At 50.1% G+C, this 22,586-nt stretch overlaps 2 protein-coding genes across 2 annotated transcripts in view; both read right to left on the minus strand.

Annotated features, from left to right (window-relative positions):
• Dnah10 (dynein axonemal heavy chain 10) overlaps window positions 1-11,637 on the minus strand; it is a 121,923-nt gene extending 110,286 nt beyond the window's left edge. Inside the window, 7 exon segments of the mRNA XM_032886496.1 lie at window positions 350-507; window positions 2,523-2,745; window positions 3,574-3,689; window positions 5,359-5,467; window positions 6,667-6,767; window positions 10,348-10,431; window positions 11,421-11,637. Coding sequence (XP_032742387.1) covers window positions 350-507; window positions 2,523-2,745; window positions 3,574-3,689; window positions 5,359-5,467; window positions 6,667-6,767; window positions 10,348-10,431; window positions 11,421-11,637 — 1,008 coding nt within the window.
• A 3,068-nt stretch (window positions 11,638-14,705) lies between these two features.
• The window catches only part of Atp6v0a2 (ATPase H+ transporting V0 subunit a2), a 44,689-nt gene continuing 36,808 nt past the window's right edge, over window positions 14,706-22,586 (minus strand). The window contains 7 exon segments of the mRNA XM_032887262.1: window positions 14,706-15,003; window positions 16,665-16,836; window positions 17,537-17,654; window positions 18,276-18,395; window positions 18,841-18,960; window positions 20,186-20,396; window positions 22,457-22,575. Coding sequence (XP_032743153.1) covers window positions 14,898-15,003; window positions 16,665-16,836; window positions 17,537-17,654; window positions 18,276-18,395; window positions 18,841-18,960; window positions 20,186-20,396; window positions 22,457-22,575 — 966 coding nt within the window. The 3' untranslated portion in view covers window positions 14,706-14,897.

Consider the following 22,586-nt stretch of genomic DNA (forward strand, 5'->3'; position numbering starts at 1 on the left):
CTCCCTTTTCCCCCCCCTCCCTCTCCTCCCCTCTCCCCTCTCTCCCCTCCCCTCCTCCTCTTCCTCTCTCTCTCTCTCTCTCTCTCTCTCTCTCTCTCTCTCTCTCTCTCTCTCTCTCTCTCTCTGCTTGCCAGTCAGGATGTAGCTCCCTGCTGCTTCTCCAGCACCATGCCCCCCTGCTGCTGTGCTGTCATGGTCATCAACTAAGCCTCTCAAACTATAATCAAAGCCTCTGGAGTCTTCTTCCCAGCAATAGGACGGTGACCAAGACAGGGTAAGCACTGTCACTCCAGACGGCGATCCGATAGCACCCGAACAAAGGCGGTGATGCGAGCCCTGCACGTCCTACCTGGGGCTTCTTCTTCAGCTGAGAGTCCACAGCATATGAGATCTGCCCCAGCCAGTTGATCACACACTGCTCCAAAGTCTCCACCAATTCCGGGTTGGCCACCAGCTCGGACACTTCTCCCTCCACACTGATGCTGGGCATCTCCAGCTTGATCTCACCTGGTGGAGGGGGACATCGAGTTAGATCCGAGCTCAGGAAGAGCCTGTCTCATTCAAGTTCACCAGCCAGCTCTTCCCTCCCACATCATCGGGTTGTTAGCGGGTTTCCTCGGCTGTCCCTGGCTCATTCTCTCTCACAGGAATGTGATTGGAGCCCTCTAGTGACAGGCTGGTAGTTAAGTCCCATCAAAGTGATTGGATCAACAACACAATGACTTTCGATTTTTTTTTAAACAATGTGAACACAAGACCAGACTTCAGCGGCTATTTACGAAATCCTCCCGGGCTCGGAAGGTGGCTCAGTGGTTAAGAGCACTTTCTGTTCTTCCAGAGAAACAGAGGAATCAGCATCTGAATGGATTGGTTCCGGATTCCTCTAACTCCGCTCCTTGTATCTGGCGCCCACTGGTAACTGCTGTCACATGCACTCTCCCACCAGCACACAAGTACACAGAAAGTAAAATAAATCTTTCGAAAAGGGAAAACATCCAGTATGAGGGAAGAAAAGTCATGTTATCAAATCAAGGTAATGTAAAGAAGAAAACGTTTAGGTCCTGGCTCTTTGTCCCAGAGACTGGAGATAGTGTGTCCATTCAACAAGAACAGAAGACTCTGGGCAAATAAATGGAGATAAGAGGTCTCAGAACTGAACAGAGCAACAAGCCAGGGCAGCTCCAGCTTGAGGAGCTTCTGCAGGCACAGAAGACACAGGAGCTAGGGGGATGCCTCCACGGCTAAAGTGCTTGCCGCACAAGCATAAGGACGTGGGTTCAGATCCCCAGAACCCCTCTGCAAGCCAAGAACAGTGGTTCACGTCTGTAATCCCAAGGTGCAGACGCATGGATTCCTTGGGGCTCAATGACCAGCCAGCCTAGCCCAGCTGGACAATGAGAGACCTTATCTCTAAAGAGAAAGCGAATGCCATCTAAGAAGTGACACCTGGCCAGGACCTGCACACACAGGCACACCCCCACCCCAATCCACAGAGTTAAGAGAAGACATGATTCCCTTGAGTAACAAGCCCACGTTATTGGCTTTCCTGGCTGCTAAGTCATCTCTTCCCTGGCTGGTCCCCTAAACATGAGCACCCAGGGCAACTCCCCTCCCTCATCCAGCCAGCCCCTCCCCCTCCTTGTTCTCTGCTCACCACATCCGGTTTCCGTCACCCCAGGCTCTGGAAATCAGTGAGAGGGAGGGGCAGAGGCAGGCACTGCCCGTCCAGTGACCAGTGACAGAGGGTGTCCTAAATTCCACAGCAGGGACTGAATACAGCTTTCAGAGGAGGCCCAATGCTACCTCCTCTAGAAATCCTTCCATGACTGCCCTGCCCTCTTCTGCAGGCCCTCAGATGAGGCCTCGACATCTCTACAAACTCCACCTTCTGCCAAATTTGGGAGTGAACAGGGGCTGTCCCGTCACCATAGGGATTGTCACTGCTTTGCTTCTAAACAATTCAGTTTCCAGTGAGCATATAAACAAGGGTCCTCGGGCTTGAGAGGTGGTTCAGTGGGTAGAGCTAGTGCCTAGGATATACACGGCCCAGGGTTCAACCCCCAGCACTGTATAAATGGAGCCTCGCAGCACCCCGGTGTAACCTTAGCACTTGGGCAGTAGAGGCAGGAGGATCAGAAATTGAAAGTCACCCCTGGCTATATGTCACAGATCTGGGCTATAAGAAACCCTGTCTGAATGCATACCTACATGCAAACCCCCAAACACATAAAATAATACATTAAAAATATCCTAAACTGTTAGGAATTGGTGACAACGTGCCTTTAATCCCAGCACTTGGGAGGCAGAGGCAGCTAGATCTGTGAGTTCAAAGCTAGCCTGGCCTACAGATTGAACTCCAAGACAGCCAGGACTACACAGAGAAACCCTGTCTCAAAAAGGAAGAAACAAACAAACGTCACAAAACGAAGCAAAACAAAATTAATAAAGTGATCTGAACTTCAGCATTGCCTTTTTAGGATGAGTTAATAGTTCTAGGAGAACGGGGAGGACGCAGAACGGACCTTCTAGCTGTTGCATGGTCCTTTGAATGTTGTTGGCAAATTTCTGAAGGTTCATTAAGAACTCGTCACGTATCAGTTGGATGCTGTGGTACTCCATCGACTCCCCCAGCATGCTAGGCAAGTCTGTTATATCATAAGAAGTGAACTCCTGCACTTCCGGAGGCGATGCTACCTGTCCTGACTCTGATTTGTGTTGGTTGAAGGACAGCGCGGGCATGAAAACCTGTCAATGCACAAGTTGAAACAGTTAACTTGCTCAGGGTCCCCGGCTGTCCGTTAAAAGGATGGATGTGGGGTTGGGGATTTAGCTCAGTGGTAGGCGCTTGCCTAAGCGCAAGGCCCTGGTTCGGTCCCCAGCTCGAAAAAAAAAGAACCAAAAAAAAAAAAAAAAAAAAAAAAAAAGGATGGATGTGCAAGTTGGTACCAGATCTGTCATCCTTCAGGAGGCTGAGGCAGGAGGATGGCGGTTTGAGGCAGCCTGGGCTTGCGTATTGAGGCAAGAAGGATTTTGATACCACAAAGGTTGCAGGTGATGTCCGGGTCTGCTAGTTACGTGACCCGTGACCGCTTAGGAAGAATTTTGTTTCATTCCCAGGATGTTTTATAATGGACCGCTTGGTTGGCTCAGACGGCCAGCGGCTCTGTTCTCAGAAGACGAGAGATTAAAAGATGTCACCCAGAGGCCTGGTGTGGCAGGAGCACATCTGTGACCTCAGCACTTGACAGACAGGTGCCGTAGAACTACCCATGAGTTCAAAGCCAGGTTGGTCTACAAGGTGAATTCCAGGCCAGTCAGGGCTATAAGGACCCTTTCTCAAAACAAATATATGTTAAATGAATAAGCACACAGACAGCTAGGGACCTTATGTCTCCTATCTGCCACCAGGAACGAGTGCTCTCCCTCTTCTTCTTTTTTTTTTTTTTTTTGTTCGGAGCTGGGGACCAAACTCAGGGCCTTGCGCTACCACTGACCTAAATCCCCAACTTCCCTCTTCTTTGGAAGTAGCCACTGTCTTGGAGACGCCAGGGTGTCTGTGGGATCCACGGTTACCTGGCAGATGATATCCTTTAGGAACTGGAGCACTTGAGAGTTTATGATGCCATACTCCAAGGTCTCTGGCATGATTTCCATCGCTTCCTTCATATCACTGGCTTCTGGAATCGCATCTAGACAAAAACACGCCCCGAGCGTCCAGTCAGCGGCGGTGGGGACATTCCTAGGTGTTCTGGGGGGAGGGGTCTCTCCTTCCTCTCAGAGGCTCTGGTCACAAAGTCAGCAGACAAGACAGGCTAGCCTGGATCTAAACAAACCCTGGGCAAATGAGGCTAAAATAGACTACACTGAACTTTTGAGTTGTTGGGAGTTTTTAAAGGCTGTGGGGGCTGTAAGCTTGCCCTGTATGTGACATTACAGCATTAACGAGGGGCTCTTGGGGACAAGGAATCGATAGCTTCTATTTTATTTATTATTTTCTTCCTTTTTCTGTTTTATTTATTCATTCATTTATCTATTTTTTATTTTCAAGGTACATTTCATTTTTTAAATTTTTTTTATTAGATATATTTCTTTACTTACATTTCAAACATTATTCCCCTTCCCGGTTTCCTATTCATAATCCCCCATTCCCTCCCCTCCCCTTCCCTCATACTGGGTATTCCCCCATACATCCCCCTTATTGCCCCCCCATATTCCCCTGCACTGGGGGTCCAACCTTGGCAGGACCAAGGGCATCTCCTTCTACTGGTGCCCCCACAAGGCTATTTTCTGCTACGTATGCAGTTGGAGCCCTGGGTCAGTCCATGTGTAGTAAGTCTTTCAGTAGTGGTTTAGTCTCGGGAAGCTCTGGTTGGTTGGCATTGTTGTTCTTATGGGGTTGCAAGCTCCTTCACCTCTTTCAAAACTTCCTCTAATTCCCCCCAAGGGGGTCCTATTCTCAGTTTGCTGCTAGCACTGACCTCTGTATTGGACATGCTCTGGATGTGTCTCTCAGGAGCGATCTATATCCAGTCCCTTTCCGCATGCATTTTTTTTTTTTTTTTCCGGAGCTGGGGACCGAACCCAGGGCCTTGCGCTTCCTAGGCAAGCGCTCTACCACTGAGCTAAATCCCCAACCCCCGCATGCACTTTTTTTAACTTCATCAATCTTATCTAGTTTTGGTGGCTGTATACTATCTGTGTATTTATATGAGTACACTGTCGCTGTCCTCAGACACACCAGAGAAGAGGGCATCAGATCCCAACACAGATGGTTGTGAGCCACCGTGTGGTTGCTGGGAATTGAACTCACAACCTCTGGAAGAGCAGTCAGCGCTCGTAACCGCTGAGCCACCTCTCTGGCCCTGAGAGGTGATATTTTAAAAAGATGTATTTAGGGGCTGGAGACATGAAGACCAGGGTTAGGATCCCAGGTAAACGACAGGTGGATGTGGTGGCTCGCTATAATTCTCGCTATAATTGGCGGTAGAGTGCCCAGAGCAAAGTAGTGCGACCAACCATACCAACCAGCCCTGAGTTTGATTAAAAACTGTGTGGTGGGGTTGGGGATTTAGCTCAGTGGTAGAGCGCTTGCCTAGCAAGCACAAGGCCCTGGATTCGGTCCCCAGCTCCGAAAAAAAAGAAAAGAAAAGAAAAGAAAAAAAACTGTGTGGGGCGGTAACCCGCACGTAGGAGGTGTGGAACCCTGTCTTAAAACATCCCCACCCCCCAAACTCTCACACCCCCAAACAAAACAAACAGACTGTACCCATGAAGAATGCTCCCCGGCCGACACACACACACACACACACACACACACACACACACACACACACACACATGCACGGAGCTTGAAGGTACCTTTTGAGCTTCTGAGGAAGAAAACCACATTCTGTTCCAGAAACTCCTCGGAAAGTGGGGTGAGGCTCGCATGCAATTCCAGTCTGTTGATGATGCGTTTTACAAGTCTCTGAAACAGACAGGACACCATTGGGCCGCCAGATGAGCGCTCGGTAGAATGTGTACGTCTCCAGTATGGAGGCTCTCATGTCTGCTAAGGAGGCCGCGGCTTGACCGTGGCCACAGAAGAGCTAATTCACACTCAGATCCCTGACCCGGAGCCTGCATCTTCTACTAGCCAGACAGTCCAGTGACAATTGTGGTGTACTGAGTGGAGAGGCTGACAGGTAGCTTGGAGGGGCGGGGAGGGGCGGGGCGGGGCGAGGAGGGGCGGGGCGGGCGGGGCGGGGCAGGTGACGCAGGGCAGGACAGGGCAGCCTGTGGAAAGAAACTGGCTGCCTCTAGTTAGTTGGTTTGTTGTTTCAGGGACTTGGATGGGAATTATGTTTATACCTTTGGGGGAGAGGGGTGCCCGTAGAATTATTTCCTTTAACAGACTTATTTATTGGGGTCGGAGAGATGGCTCAGGGGTTAAGAGCACTGGCTGCTCTTCCAGAGGTCGTGAGTTCAATTCCCAGCAACCACACCATGGTTCAGAATCATCTGCAACCCCAGTTCTAGGGTGTCTGACCACCCACCCACCCTCCCTTCTAGCCTGTGAAGGTTCCAGGAATGCATGCAGTGCAGAGTCATAAAATAATGAATGGAATTTAAGTAGATAATGAAGGTTCTGGGTTTCTTTTTTTCTTTTTTAAGATTTATTTATTTATTATATGTAAGTACACTGTAACTGTCTTCATATACACCAGAAAAGAGTATCGGATTCCATTACAAATGGTTGTGAACCACCATGTGGTTGCTGGGATTTGAACTCAGGACCTCTGGAAGAGCAGTCAGTCCTCTTAACCACTGAGCCATCTCTCCAGCCCCCGGTTTGGGGCTTTTTGAGATTTATATATATTTATGTATATGAGTGTTTTGCCTGCCTGCTTGCGTGTCTGTGTACCACGCGTGTGCTACTGTATTGGGTCCCTCCTTTCTCTGTAAGCCATAACTCCTGGTGGGACAGCTTTTTTTTTTTTTTTTTTTTTTGTCCCTGTGAGTCCCTCCCAGTCAAAATGAATCTAAAGGTTTCCGGGAAATCTCAACACAGGATTCTGGAATCTCTGCTCTAAAGTACTGTGCCCCTTGCATTCTCCGTGACTGTCGCCCTGTCGTAAGAGAGGTCCCCGAGCCACTCTTCCAGGAAGGACAGAGAGTAATATGCACCTTGTTGTATGGTTTGCTGTAGGACTCTATGTCTGGTTCCTCATCTTCCATTTCAAACAGGGGGGGAGTCAAGGAGTCGTTTTTCGGCTTTGAGACCTTGACTGCAAAACACAATTTATTGTGCGAGTTGAGATATCGAGAGAGAAGGGTTTCCCAGTATCCAGATACCTTAGTATGACACATCCTGACCCCTACGTAATCTTAACCTGTCACCGGCTCTACAAAGGTCAGGAGCGAAGCAGTCATGACAGGCCACACATGCAGAAATCATGCGCAGTCAGGGATGTGCTTCATGGCACTTGAAATAGCTAATGCTGGATGACTCTGTTGGTCAAGTGTTTGCAGTATGAGTGTGAGGACACAGAAAACCAACTGTGAGACACAGGTTCATAATCCTGGCTATGGGGAGGCTGAGACAGGAGAAACACTGGCGCTCACTGACTGGGCAGTCTAGTGTTGTGGTAAAAACTAGAAAAGGAACGTTTCTATCACTTCCCACAAGCGGGATCCGCTCCCTCCGGCTGCTACTCTCTGCACCGCCTCCTAGGTGGTAGTTACCACGCCTGGCACACACACACACACACACACACACACACACACACACACACACACACACACCTTGTTCTGTGGGCCCTGCGTGTTCTCACTCCAAGTGGGCCACAGGACCAGATCCACACGCTCCAGCTGCCTCTCAGCCATTTCTTTCACATGCTGTCCTCTTTGGCCCGGTAAAATCAAAGTTCCAAAACTTAAAATTTAGCAATTAGATTTACATGTTAAATTCTCAACCCACAATACCTCACACGAAGAACTTACAACCAATTGATAAGGATATAACCCGCCCACCTAGATATGACAAATTTTCCTACAGAAATCCATCCCAGCTACCTTGGCAATTCAGGACCACCCAGATCTGGGTCATCCTTCCCTATCTCCATCTTGATTTTTTTTCCTTCTTCTTCTCTCCCTCTCTATAAAACCTTGTCCCCACCTTATTCTTTTACTGTCCAATCATGGCCTTGATCTAACTTGTGCCAGCCCTCACCTACATAATGACATCACCCTACACTCTAGTCTATTAGCTGTGCTCCAGGACAGTAAGAGAATTTGTTTCAGAGAACAAGGCGGCTAACTCCAGAGGAATGCCACCTAAGGTCATGCGTGTATGTGAACATATGCCGTTGTACATGCTCACATATTCAGCACTATCACTCGTGTGCATGCATGTGTATGCACGTGTGCACACACATCGGTAAAGAAATGGTTAATGCTGAGTTTTATCCTTTGGGTTTTGTTCATTTGCTTTTTAAAAACAGAGTCTCATGTAAGCTCAGGTCAGCCTTAAACTAACTACTGAACCCTGTCTTTTAAAAAAAAAAAAAGGAGGAGGAGGAGGAGGAGGAGAAGGGAGAGGAGGAAGAAGAGGAAGAGGAAGAGGAGGAGAAGGGAGAGGAGAAGGAAGAGGAGAAGGGAGAGGAGGAGAAGGGAGAGGAGGAGGAGGAAGAGGAGGAGGAGAAGAAGAAGAAGAAGAAGAAGAGGAAGAGGAAGAGGAAGAGGAAGGGGAAGGGAAGGAAGGGAAGGAGAAGGAGAAGGAGAAGGAGAAGGAGAAGGAGAAGGGAGAAGGAGAAGGAGAAGGAGAAGGAGAAAGGTTGGGTGGCTCACACCTTTAATCCCAGCACTTGGGAGGCAGAGGCAGAAGGATGGAGGCAAAGGCCGGAGCTACACAGGGAAACCCTGTCTTGAAAAAAAAAAAAAAGCAAAGCAGGACTGGAGAGATGGCTCAGTGGTTAAGAGCACTGACTCTTCCAGAGGTCCTGAGTTCAAATCCCAGCAACCACACGGTGGCTCACAACCATCTGTAATGAGACCTGGTGCCCTCTTCTGGTGAAGACAGCTACAGTGTGCTTATATACATAAAATAGATCTTTAACAAGAAAAGCAAAACAAAAGAAACAAAATAAAAAAAAAAAACAAAAACAGTGAAGAAGAATAAAGAAAAAGTCCTGCCTTTTGTTCCTGAATTTAACTGTCACCACCCACCCACTATCACTCCCCCATACCCAACACACACCCAACACACACACCACACACACATACATACACCATACACACACACCACACACACACATACACACTACACACAATATACACACCACATATACATATACACACCACACACACATACATATACACCATACACACATACACACCACACACACACACACACATACACACCACACACATACACACCACACATATACACACCACACACATACACACCACACACATACACACCACACACACATACAGACCACACACACACAGACCACACACACACACACACACACCACACATACAATATACATACCACATACACACACCACACATACACACACACACATACAGACCACACACACATACAGACCACACATACATACACACACACACACCACACACACACATACACACCACACACACACACACATACACACACACATACACCACACACACACACACACATACACACACACACACACACACACACACACACACACACACACATACCACACACACCACACACACACACACATACACACACACACACCACACACACCATACCACACACACACACACATGTACACACATACACACCACACACACACAACACACACACACACTACACACACCACACACACACACACCACACACCACACCACCACACACACACCACACACATACACACACACCACACACACCACACACACATACACAGACCACACACACCACACACACATACACAGACCACACACACACAGACCACACACACACACATACCACACACACCACACACACACACACACACACACACACATACACACACACACACACACACACACCACACACACACACAATATACACACACACACACACACACACACACACACACACACACCACACACAATATACACACACACACACACACACACACACCACACACACACACCACACACACACACACATACACACACCACACACACCACACATACCACACACACATACACATATACACACAAACCACACACACACACACACACACACACACATACACACCATACACACACACACACACACACACATACAATATACACACCACACACACACACACACACACACACACACACACACACACACACACACACACACACACATCACACACACACACACACACACACACACCACACACACATCACACATACACACTACACACACACACACACACATACACACCACACACACACACACACACACACACTCTCACCCTGCCTCAGTCTTTGCCTGGCTAGGAGAAGTGACAGTGTAAGCCCAGACAACCAGGGAAGAGACCGAATGACAACAATAGAGAGATGAGACTGCTGTGCCCACAGGCCAAGGGATGCCTGAGCCAGCAGCAGCCGTACAAGGCAAGGTGTGGTCCTCCCTCAGAGCTTTCAGAGGGCATTTGGCCCTGGGGGACACTGGGGATCTGGGTGCCCTGGACCTGTGGGAGGAGTGTTTCTCTTGTTTCCTGCCATCTTATTAAGGCCTGGTGTGACGATAACCCAGGGACCCTTGTGCACAGATCCATCACCAACTCTACAGTTTCCCTGTGCAGTGGTGGCTTCAGCCCCTCCAGACACCCACCTGCCGTTTTATCGGTGACCTCTACTTTTTGATATTCACTCTCCTCTTCCTCTCCCTCCTCTTCAAAGCTTGTCGGGATGTCTTCTTTATGGGACCAAGAAGGGGGAAGATGATAGAAAACAGAGTTAGCCCCATATGAGAGGACCACGCCTTCACTTTAAGGACATCCAAAGAGTGGGGACACGTCCCACAGAGGACTCAGACCTGTCACTGCAAAACCTCATGCTAGGTCGGTAAGGAAGACTTGTGTCAGTGACAAAGGTGAAGGGCGCTGTGTATTTGGTTCACCACACTGTGGTGTGTTTCGAGGCCTAGGCACAGCCTAGAAACTTCCAGTGAGCCCAGTATGGTGGTGCTGGTCTGTAATCCCTAGATTCAGGAGGTGGAAGCAGAAGGATCAGGAATTCAAGGCCAACTCATCAGTAATAACAAGTTCAAGCAAGGCTGATTTGCCTCAGAGAACAAAATGAGGGCCAGAAACAACCCCGGGGGCAGGGTCTATAATGAATAGGCCTAACTCAGAGGTCCAGGATAATGTGTTCGGGCTCAAAGTTCTACCTGGGGGGGATAAATGAAGGCTGGGAAAGTGAGACTCCTGTGAGGCTGAGGCAGGAGGATTGAGGATTTGAGAGTACCTTGGGCTACACAGTGAATTCCAGGCCAGCCTGGGCTACGAGACCCTGGTTCACAATATAATAATGAAGAAGAAAAAAAAAAAAAAAAACCAAACCAGAAATAAACTACAGCAGAGTGTGTCATAACACTACATCTCTTCTAGCTTGCTTCCTTTCCCCTCTCTGCCCTCTTGCTAGCTCACTATGGGGCTTAGGCGATCCTCACTCAGACTTGCTGTGGTCCTCAGGTGACCCTCCCGCTGACTGAAGCATCTTACAGGACCCAAACTCCTGGGCTTCCTCGGTGTCCCAGAGGATATACAACCCTGCATTGTTGAGAGCTTCAGAGCAAGGATGGCAGTGCCCTTCAGAGCACAGATGAGAACCTGGTTCCGGGCACATAGTAGGGCTAAGTGCCAGCAGGGTTCTCGCTGTGGGCTGGCCTTTGCTCATGCTCACCTATCTCCTCCACCTCCACCTCCTCAGGCACCATGGTGCGGTAGAAGAACACCGCGGAGGCGTTGTCCTCGTCGCTTGAGTGGTTGAGGAAGTGCAGGATGAGGTCCTCTGCCTCGCTGTCATCACGGCTCAGCAGCTCCTCGAACGGCATAGGGTCGGTGATATCGAAGGCCGTGTATATGCGGTCGCGCATCCACAGGACCCGTAGGTCGTCCATGGCGCAGACCTGAGCAGCGCAGGGCGCAGAACGGACGGGGCGGGGAGCCGGACGGCGTCCGTGGCAACAGCGCCCCTAGCAACGGGCACCTGGGCAACGGCGCTGGCGCGGGGCTGAGGGCCCTAGTCTGCAGACAGGAAAGCTAAGGTGTGACATGACAAGGGCACAGCCATCCCTGACAGGTGAGCCTAGTTGACAGCTGAGCAAGCTAGGGGGAGCAGATCAGCAGTGTTCCTCTAAGTCTCTGCTTCAGTCCCCGCTGTGTTTCTTCCCTTAATGATGGAGTGTAACCTACGATGAAATGAACTCTTTCCTTCCAAGTTGGTTTTGGTTGGTGTTTTAGCATAGCAACAAAGGCAAACCGGGTCAGGCAGGCAAGACTGGGTCAGTCATCTGGCACTGTAAGAAGCCCTGACAGGCTCTAGTGAAGAGCTAGCTAGCTCTTTCTGGGGTGTAGGGAATAGGATCAGGAGAAAACAAGACAGTGGCATCTCAAAAATATACATTTATTTTGTCACTAGCAAAAGGAAGTTCAATACTGACAGGCAGATTAGTCCTTCCATGCATATATCAGTACAATGCAGTCCTGGCCGGCTCCCGTAGTTTCCGCTCCGGAATTCAGCCTCGATCCTGTGGAGTTGTATTGTCTGAGGACTTCTTGATGTGTTAGAGCAGTGGTCTGCTGGTGCACAAAGCATTTACTGCAAACTGCCTCCTCCCAGCATCAGAAGAGTTCTGAAGCCTGCCTGGATAGTGTGGCAGGTGAGCAAATCCAGACTTACACCTTCCATAGAGAAATGTGGCCCTGGAGCTGGGTTTGATTTTAGTCACGGCTTGACGTGCCAGCCCTGTATGTTATCAATGGATAGTCTGTGCCTGAGTACACTCCTGTAGATACAGCACTGGGTCCAAATGGCCTTTATACCCATGGCCAGCATTGCAGACCTGTGGTGCCATCCATCCGAGAACTATGCCAAGGCCTGCACGGGTGGCATTAAATGTCTCCAAACATAGAGTACAGACCCACTCCAGAACCAAGGCCAGGGGAGGATGTGGGGGGAAAGGAGTCTGTCCCAGGTCCTATGGAGGAGGGAGAGTGCAGGAGCTCAAAGCCCTTTGCATGCCTCTCCTGGCTGTATTGGGCCTTCCCACCAGCTTAAGTCTATGTGACGTGGTTCCGTTGACATTGTTCTAGGGAGATGAACATGTGACACCTCCGGACAGCTTCTTGCTTCCCCTGTGAGAATGCTCCCCATTATATTGAAAGAGGGTTCACAAAAGGAGTGACTTTATGCGAGGACATTCTCTATAACTGCAACAGGCTTCAGCTGAGAAGTCGCTCTTGCTCTGAGTTCTGTACCCAGTAAGAGATGCCAGTTAGAAAAGAGGCCCTAGGGGGTTGGGGATTTAGCTCAGTGGTAGAGCGCTTGCCTAGCAGGCGCAAGGCCCTGGGTTCGGTCCTCAGCTCCGAAAAAAAAAAAAAAAAAAGACAACAGGGACAGCAAATATGGCAGAAACTGCATCTCCTGTTTGGTTCTTGTCCCTGGATTCAGTTATCTCTGAGGTGACCAAAGACCCTGGGGGCACAGTCACAAGAGTGACATGGGGGTGACACCTGGTCCAGGTAAGGGCAGGTCTCACTCTGGGCAGCACCAGCTCATCACAGCTGCGGGAAGCTGGGACACGGGACACAGAGGTGGAGCCTCACTGCGGTCGGTGCGGACTCCACAGCAGCCGGGGAGATGACTTTAGCCTCCGGCTGCGGCACAGGCAACCCCTGCCTCTCGGCCGGGAGGTCTTAAAGGACCCAGGACACGGTTAAATTCTGGCTGCCAGAGGCTTGGCTTTTAGTGAAAGGGACCCACTCTACCACACGGAGCTGGAGGGGCCTGCAGACAATGGAGCTCAGAAGTTTAAAATGGCAGAGATGGCTTAGACTCCGTTCGCTCTTCAGGTTGTCGCTTAGCCCAGGCTGGCCTCAAACCTATCACATAGCCAAGGGTAACCCTGAACTTCCTGATCCTCATGCCTCTACCTTCTAAGTGCTTGGAAGACCGGCCGAGTGCCACCACCCCCGGGTGAAGTGCTTCTGGAGATGTGACAATCAGGCCACACCCCAGCCTCTGATTTCTTTCTGACAGACTTAGCTAAAATCACGTAACATAAGATGTGAAAATGAACATAATTTATAAGACTATGACATGGGTCAGCGTTCCAGGGACTGAGTCAACCTCACTGAACACGGAGCAGCACAGGGACAGGTGACGTTACACCGAGATAATAAACTAACAGATTAGTGACAGTCAGTTTCCAGCTAACCTCAACCGCTTTGGAAATTAAACTGTGGCCATCGGACCTTTATTCAGAATTAGTGCGAAAGTAAAAAATAATTCTGCTCAAGTAGAAGCACGGTCTCTGTGGTAAAATATCTTCATTTGCTCTTTGCTATAAAAATACACACGACTCTTCACCTGTCTCCCCTGGGTTTTAAGGCTCAGGACGGTTGGTCATCTTTCAGAATGTGCGGCTGTCATGACTGCTCTGACACAAGGGTAGAGGACAAGCATCTTTAAAAAGCAGGAGAGCCATTGTTGTGTCACTTTGTCCCATCGCCTCCAATCGTCAACAGAAGAGCGGACTGTCACGCTGCCCTTCCGGTAGTTCGGAGGGCAGTCAGGGAGGGCTCGCACACATCTCGAGCAGGAACTGCCGATGACCCAGCAGTAAGGTCTGGAAAAAACTATGCTTAACTCGAGCTGTTGGAAAATATCATCTGACATCTTGCAATGGAGTAACTTCATGGTTTTTTTGTTTTTAAAGTTGAAAAGGAATGAAGTATCTTAGACCATTTTTGGCTAGCTGTTCAGATGGCTTCTCTCCTCCAATCTTACATTTTAAAAAATAACTCTGAAGTAGCGTTGGCATTCACTTATATTTGCTCATAATAAAAACCAACGAGGGGTTGGGGATTTAGCTCAGGGGTAGAGCGCTTGCCTAGGAAGCGCAAGGCCCTGGGTTCGATCCCCAGCTCCGAAAAAAAGAACCAAAAAAAAAAAAAAAACCAACGAAATTTCTGTGTCCGGAGTGCTGGGTTTTACAAAATCTTCGACATGAGGGAGAGGTGTCTCTTCCAGAACCATTTGGCTGAATCGTAAGGCAATCAAGGAGGGTAGAGCGTCCCCACCGTGAGTTCTGACTTGAGTGAGTTCTGTGACATGATCGTTCTCCGTCAGTCAGAGCGGGCTGGCTGCAGCATGAGGTCATGCTAGGCTGTCATCTTTACTGAACTTGGAGGACAGCAGACTGAAGGAGAAAGGAACGAATTTGGTACCTGCACCAACGTAGAATTTGTTCTGAAATTCTACCCTAGAAGAAGAAAAATGAACATGTGTTAGACACCGTGCCTTCCCCACCATGGGCTCTATCCTGGAATTGTGAGTGATGTAATGAAACGTTTCTACACTTCCTTTTTTTAAAAGCTCATCTTTTTTTTTTTTTTTTTTTTGAAAAAATAAGATTTATTTATTTATTTTATTTAGGTAAGTGCATGGTAGCTGACTTCAGACACACCAGAAGAGGGCATCAGATTTCTTTAGAGTTGGTTGTGAGCCACCATGTGGTTGCTGGGAATTGAACTCAGGACCTCTGGAAGAACAGCCAGTACTCGTAACACTGAGCCATCGCTCCAGCCCTGTTTCTACACTTCTTTAAAAAAAAAAAAAAAAAAAAAACCACTTTCCATCCTCTTTGTGTTCTACCCTGGCTGCTCCACCTACCGTGTCTTGCCCAGGTGTCACCTCGGCACCCTGCTCTGGCCCCTATATGTGTCAGGAAGTCTAGCACACCTCCAGCTCATGTACTGCAGACGCACAGAGGACAAGACAGAGGACATCCTCTGGAACACTCAGGAGGGCTGCTGGGATGTCTCAGTGCAAAGGCTTTTGACCCCAAGCCTAACAACCGGAGTTCAATCCCCAGGACTCACACAGTAAAAAGACAACAAAAGACAGCTAACCTCTGCCAGTTGACCTCTGACCTCACAGCAACAAGGACGGTACTAACATCTAAGTGCCAGACAGTGACACCTGCCAGTGCCAATGTGAGTAAAATTGGGAACATATACAAACCAGGCATGATGGCACCAGCCCTTAATCCCAGCCCTCAGGAGGCAGAGGCAGGCAGATCTCTGTGAGTTCAAGGCCAGCCTGGTCTACAGATGAGTTCCAGGACAGCCAGGACTATATAGGGAGACCCTGTTTCAAAACACATAAAACAAGGACGACCACAAAAAGTGGGAACATACACGATGGTTTCTTTTACTCGTATAAAACTGTATTTTTTTTTTTTTTTTTTTTTTTTTTTATTAACTTGAATATTTTTTATATACATTTAGTATTATTCCCTTTCCGGTTTCCGGGCAAACATCCCCTCCCCTCCCTTCCTTATGGGTGTTCCCTCCCGACCCTCCCCCATTGCCGCCCTCCCCAACAGATAAAACTGTATTTTATCCCTGAACTTTAAGTCACAGTTTGGAAGGGAGGGGCCAGCCCATCACAAACACTGCAGTCAGAACGGAGCTCTATATGCATTTATCTTTTCCTTAATGGATGGATTTTTACCTTTTCTTAGTTATTTGCATGTGCATATGTGTGGAAAACATGCTACGACAGACATGTGACTGTCAGAGGACAATTGCTGGATATCAGCTCTCTCCCTCCACCATGTGGGTCCTAGGGATTGAACTGGTGACCCCAGGCTTGGCCAAAAGCCCCTTTACCCACTGAGCCAGCTTGCCAGCTCCTGTTTCCTTTTATAAAGTATGTGTCGCACATGCCTGCAGATGCAGAGGCACTGGATCCCCTAAGGCTGGAGTCCAGGAGACTGTGACCCCTGACGCGGGGGCTGGGAGATGAACCTGCGCCCTGTACAAGCACAGTGCGCACTCTTAACCACGGAGCCCGCATCTCTCCAGCCCGCACGCTCACTTCTAGAACACTGTTCCGAGGACACACACTCATCTCACTCACCAGTGAAGCCGGATGGCGTGGAGGAATGCAGAGAGCCCTTCCATGACCAGAAGGATGAAAACGGTCAGAACCGCGAAGAAGGTCATGACGGGCAGCAGCAGCAGGACCCCGTAGGTGCTGTCCACACGCAGGCCCACACGCATCAGCATGGCCCACAGCACATCCGAGAGCTCTGCACAGAAAGCGTGCAGAGAGCATGAGCCCCCCTCACCATCCACATGACGGAAGGAACGACAAGCAGTCAGCCCACCCCTCCAGCAGAGGCCAGAAGCTCCAGGCTTCCTCTGTGAGGAACATCCTGTCTGACCCTCACAAGCGACCTGCTGGAAGTCTGGGTCTGCAGTCAGCAAGGCAGCCTCTGCACCTTCACTGTCTTGGGACACAGAGGGCCTCCTCTGTCCCATTGATCAGTACCTTTCTGTGGCTACCCATCTCTGTCATGTGTCCCAGGCCTCTGCCACAAAATAGCAAGGCAACACAACTGTATGCTGTGTGTGACATGAGTACAGTCAGTGGCTGTCACCTCCAGGGAGGAGTGGCATGGCCTCTCAGGGCTAGTTAACCAGCAGTGCATTAGCAGGCCGTGCACATGAGAACAGACAGGGAGCCTGAACTCTGGCTTAGCGGCTGCCACACTTGCTTGAACTAAATACTCGGTTCAGTAAGCAAAGCAATGGCTAGGACACTCTCAGGAGAGGCGACCGAGGAGAGCATCGGGCCAGAGGTCACCAGACCCTTGGTTCCCAAGGCCGCTCTCTGCCGACCAGGACTGCAGCCTGTCTGATCAGAAGGTGGGCCCAAACAGTGAACAGGGCTGGCCTAACACCACCGCCTGCAGAGCTTACAGATAGACCTTGGGCGAAGCAACCTACGTGCGTGTGCCAGGCTGAGAGCCCAAAGCCTCAGGTAGGACGCAGTGTTGGAGATGCAGCCAAGGCAGTACTCGATGGAGTGGATGGCCTGCGTCATCAGGATCTCCCCGAAGTTAAACTGAGGGACAACAGACAGCATTAGACACCATAGCACACACCTGCTCCATCATGAATCCCTGGCTGGCCTCAGGGCAGAGCATGCTGGGAACTAAAAACAGCAGAGCCAGGGTTGGGGATTTAGCTCAGTGGTAGAGCGCTTGCCTAGCAAATGCAAGGCCCTGAGTTCAGTCCCCAGCTCCGAAAAAAAGAAAAAGAAAAAAACAAAAAAAAAACAAAAAAACAAAAACAAAAAAAAACCCCAGCAGATCCACGGTGTAAGTCCTACTCTCAATGGGGCTATGATGCCCCCCAACCCATCTCCCCAACTTTTCTCAAGGTTCAGTTTCCTGTCTTTAAGCCAAACACCAGCCCGGAACCCCAACTGCCACCGGTTAGTGATCTCAATGACATCTGAGCCAGCCTCTGGAACTACACAGAATCCAAATGGACATTTCCCCGCCATAGGTGCCCCGTGGACCCCGGTGGTGCTTCACCGCTTTCTTTGCTCTATGAACATCCTGAATGGCAGCTCTGTTATGTAATGATCATCAGACGACCACAGAAGTCCAGCTTGTCCGAATTAAGCAGCCAATGAAAAGCTTCCTCCCTCGCCCGCCCGTCCTATCAGCTCAGAGCTCACCTCCTCACAGGTCATTTCTCGGCAGCCCTCTTCCATGCGGTTGTTCCCCTCCTCTATGTCCTGGCTGCCTAGGAGAGACACCTCTTCCTCACTGTCCTTCCTCACGAGCGTGTAGCCGCTCTAAAGAGAAAAGACCAGCGTCAGCGCCCGGAATGGCCGAGACGAACCCCACGTAACTGCTTCCCCTAGGATGCAGCTCTCTGGGAATAAGAGAGCTGTCTCCAAGAAAATGCACGCCCCACGTGCCTTTAGACTGTCGAGGAGCAGTGGGGGGACTCGAGGAGTAGCAAGTGTTGGAACCCCAGTGCACCCTTGCTGGGAATGTAAAATGCTCCAGTGCTACAGAAAAGCATGGCGAGCCCTCAGATGCCCAGACAGAACCTCCGTGACCCGGCACCTCCTCTGAGCGCACTCCCAGGAGAGTCCGAGACTTGAGGGAAGGCCTGAGGACACTTAGGACGGTATCAGCCCTCGAGCTGCAGCCCATAGCAACAGCGAGACTCTAAACAAAGCAGCTTTGGAGGAAGGAGGACCTGGGGACACGGGGACACGGAGACACACTCACCCGGCTCACGCCGAAGCAACTGCGCCCATTGTGCAGCCACAGCAGAAAGAGCGGCTTTCCCAAGAAGAGCACAGGGACAGCCAGCACAGTGAGAGCCAACAACACCTTCTGGACGTGTGCCTGTGGGTGCCGGGGGGAAGAAGTCCACGGAGATGAAAGGTGGCCCCACTGGGGTGTGAAGCAGCCTGGGGGCGGGGATGGAGCGACTCTGGGCCAGGGGCCTGCTCACCCTCCACATTCTGACTCACAATTACAGCAGTAAAAACCATCATAAAAACTCTAAGTGGAGGCTTGGGGAAATGACTCAGTCCAGCTGAGTCGGATCCTAGAACTCACTTTCAAAGCCTCCGTGGCTGTGCAAGCCTGAGACCCAGCGCTAGAGACTCACGAGCAGGAGAGCTCCTGGGCTCATCAGCTGAATACCCAGCCAACTCGGGCCATTCCCAGCCAGGGAGAGACCATCACACACACACCACACACACACACACACACACACACACACACACACACCACAGACACACACACACACACACACCACACCACATGCACACCACACACACACACCACACACGCACCCCACACCACATGCACACCACACACACACACACACCACACCACATGCACACACACACACACCACACCACATGCACACTACATACACACACCACATACATGCACCCCACACCACATGCACACCACACACACACACCACACCACATGCACACCACACACACACACACCACACACACACACCGCATACACGCACCCACACCACATACACACACCACACACACACACCATACACACACACCCCACACCACATACACACACCACACACACATACCGCATACCACACACACCAACAAAAAGGACAGGTGGATGACACCGAGGGATGACGTCCAAGCTGATCTCGGGCCTGTAGACACAGGTAACAACGTACACATTTTAGGTCGGGGCTTGCACTGGCACACATCACACACTGAGATATTAGAACCATACGGAGAGTATCAGGGACCCGGAGCAAGGATATGTAAGCTGGGCGCTGATGGGGGTGCACGTCTTTAATCCCAGCACTCAGGAGGATCTGAGTTTGAGGTCAGCCTGGTCTACAGAGTGAGGTCTGGGACAGCCAGGGTGACACAGAGAAACCCTGTCTTGCAAAACTTGAGGAGAAAAAAAAAATCTAAATGAAGTCTGCCCCCAGATGATGATAGTCTGAGAACACTGCAAAAGGAGGAACAGAACAGAACAGAACGCTCCCTCACTCCTGCGCTTGGCCTGTCCCTTCTTCCCAGGCTACGGGAGACTGCTGAGTGCAGGGTGGTCACCAGGCAGAGGCACTCACCTGCCCTGGGTAGAGGCCGTGTGTCTCACTGGATGGGAACAGGAACATGTTAATGAACTCGATGAGGATGCTGGGGGCCTCTCTGGAGGTCTCTGCCGAGTACGCCAGCCACTTGTAGATGATCATGAAAATCAAGTACCCAAAGATGCAGAGCATAAACAGGATCTCGGGGACCGAGACCAGGTAGATGTTGAACTTCTTCCTGAAGTGCCTGCAAGGGAAGCGCGTGAGGCAGCTGGAAGGCCCTGTTGTACAGCGCCACGGGCCACTTCAGGGCTCCGCAGGCGTCCCTGTGAGCCAGAGCGGCAGAGCCATCCGCAGAGAAGAGAGAGAGGAAGAGCGAGAACTACGCAGAGCCACACGCAAACACAATTTGCTACTGGCTTTAAACTATTAGTTATTTTTAAAATTATTAAACCAAATTGTCTTAATGAAATCAATTTTCTCAACTTATTTAATTGCATGTGTGTGGATGTTTTGCTGGACCATGTCTGGTGCCCACAGAGGTGAGAAGAGGCGAGAGCTCCCCTGGAACTAGAGCCACAGCCAGGTGAGAGCCACCATGAGGGCTCTGGGAACCAAAGCCAGGGCCTCTAGAAGAGCAACGAGGGCTCTTAGCCACGGAGCTGGCTCTCCAGACTCCTCTGATTGTCTCGACTTTTAAAACAGTGTGTATGTGTGTGCGTGTGTGCACATGCATGTGTGTGTGCGTGCGTGTGCGTGCGCTGTATGCATGTGCGTGTGTGCACATGCATGTGCGTGTGTGTGCGTGCGTGTGTAGGGGAATGTATGGGTGACGGTGCCTTGACTGCAGGGCCAGGGGCATCGCCTCTCTGTGGAGCTGGAACTACAGACATGTGAGCACCCACCGAGGGTGCTGAGAACAGAGTTCCCGTGCAGCGCTCTGCAAGAACAGCACGCATGCTACCCAGTTCTGCAGCTCCTAGCACTCAACGCTTTCAACAATTTCTTTCTTTTCTTTTTGGTTTCGTTTTGTTGCAGGTTTTGTTTTTCCACACAGGGTTTCTCTGTGTAGTCTTGGCTATCCTGGAATTCACTGTGTAGACCAAGCTAGCCTCAAAGACACAGAGATGCACCCAGGCGCTGGGATTAAAGGCATGGGTCACATGCTTCCTCATGAGAAGAGACGGTCAGGGCAGAGAGGAAGTGCCAAGGTGCTGACTCTCCCACAAAACAGAAAGCTTTCTGCTTTAGAACAGAAAGAAGGAATACGACAAATCCCTTCTGGGAATACCCGGCATTCACGCCACACTTGGACAGGAGCTCCAGGAGGCCAGAGACCTCTCTCCTGTCTGCAGAAGCCTGCAGCCCAGGACAGCACCAGCCCACAGTGTGCACTGGATGGATAAATCACTGATCCTCGAAACCACAAAGCTGAGTAACCGAAACAGAATCACATCCGACCCTGCACCGCCACATCGACTGCCACTGGCTCAGCAGCCAACAGTCGAGCGTCAAGAAATAAAACTTAGGGCTGGAGAGATGGCCCAGTGGTTGAGAACACTGGCTGATCTTCGAGAAGACCTGGATTTAATCACCAACACTCACAACTGTAGTTTCAGGGACTCTGATTGATGTCCCGTTTGGTCTCCACAGGCAACAAATACTCACATGGTGCCCAGACACACATACAGTTAAAATAAAAAACAACAAACAAATAAACAAACACCCCAAAACATAAAAAGTCTGTTGAGATGGCTCAGCAGGTAGAAACAACTGCCTCCAAGCCTGGCAACTTGAGTCCATTCCTCAGGATCCACATGGTAGAAGGAAAATTCTCCTGCAAACTGCCCTCTGACAATCACATATTCACACAAGTGTGCACACATGCACACACACACACACACACACACACACACTCTACATACATGCATAAAGGGGGCGAGGGGGGGTGGTAGAGGAGAGGTGGCTCACTGGGTAAAAGCATTTGCTACCAAACCTGAGGACATGAGTTCAATCCCCAGGACTTACTTATGGTGGAAGGAGAGAACCAACCCCAAAAGTTGTCCCCTAACCTTCACACATGGAAAGTGATGTACACCATCTTCTTCCTCTCACCAAATAAACATAAAAGATATGTAAGTAAATAAATAAGAAGGAAGAGAGAGTGACAAAATCTGCTTACAGGCACAGACATCAGAACTGTGGGCCAGGCACACTGGCTACACCCGGAACACAATTCTTGGGGAGCGGAAGGGTACTGCCCTAAGGGCAGAAAACATGAAAGAAAAGAACAAAACACGTACTTACAAGTGGTTAAATATTCCCAGAATGACACCAAAGGTCATGTGAAAAATTCCTAAAATCACAGACATCTTCATCTTGAAGGAGTTGAGGAACGTGAGGCGATTTGTGGCCAGGTTCCAAATCTAAGGACAAA

Source organism: Rattus rattus, chromosome 16, assembly GCF_011064425.1.
Source record: "Rattus rattus isolate New Zealand chromosome 16, Rrattus_CSIRO_v1, whole genome shotgun sequence".
Taxonomy (NCBI): Eukaryota; Metazoa; Chordata; class Mammalia; order Rodentia; family Muridae; genus Rattus; species Rattus rattus.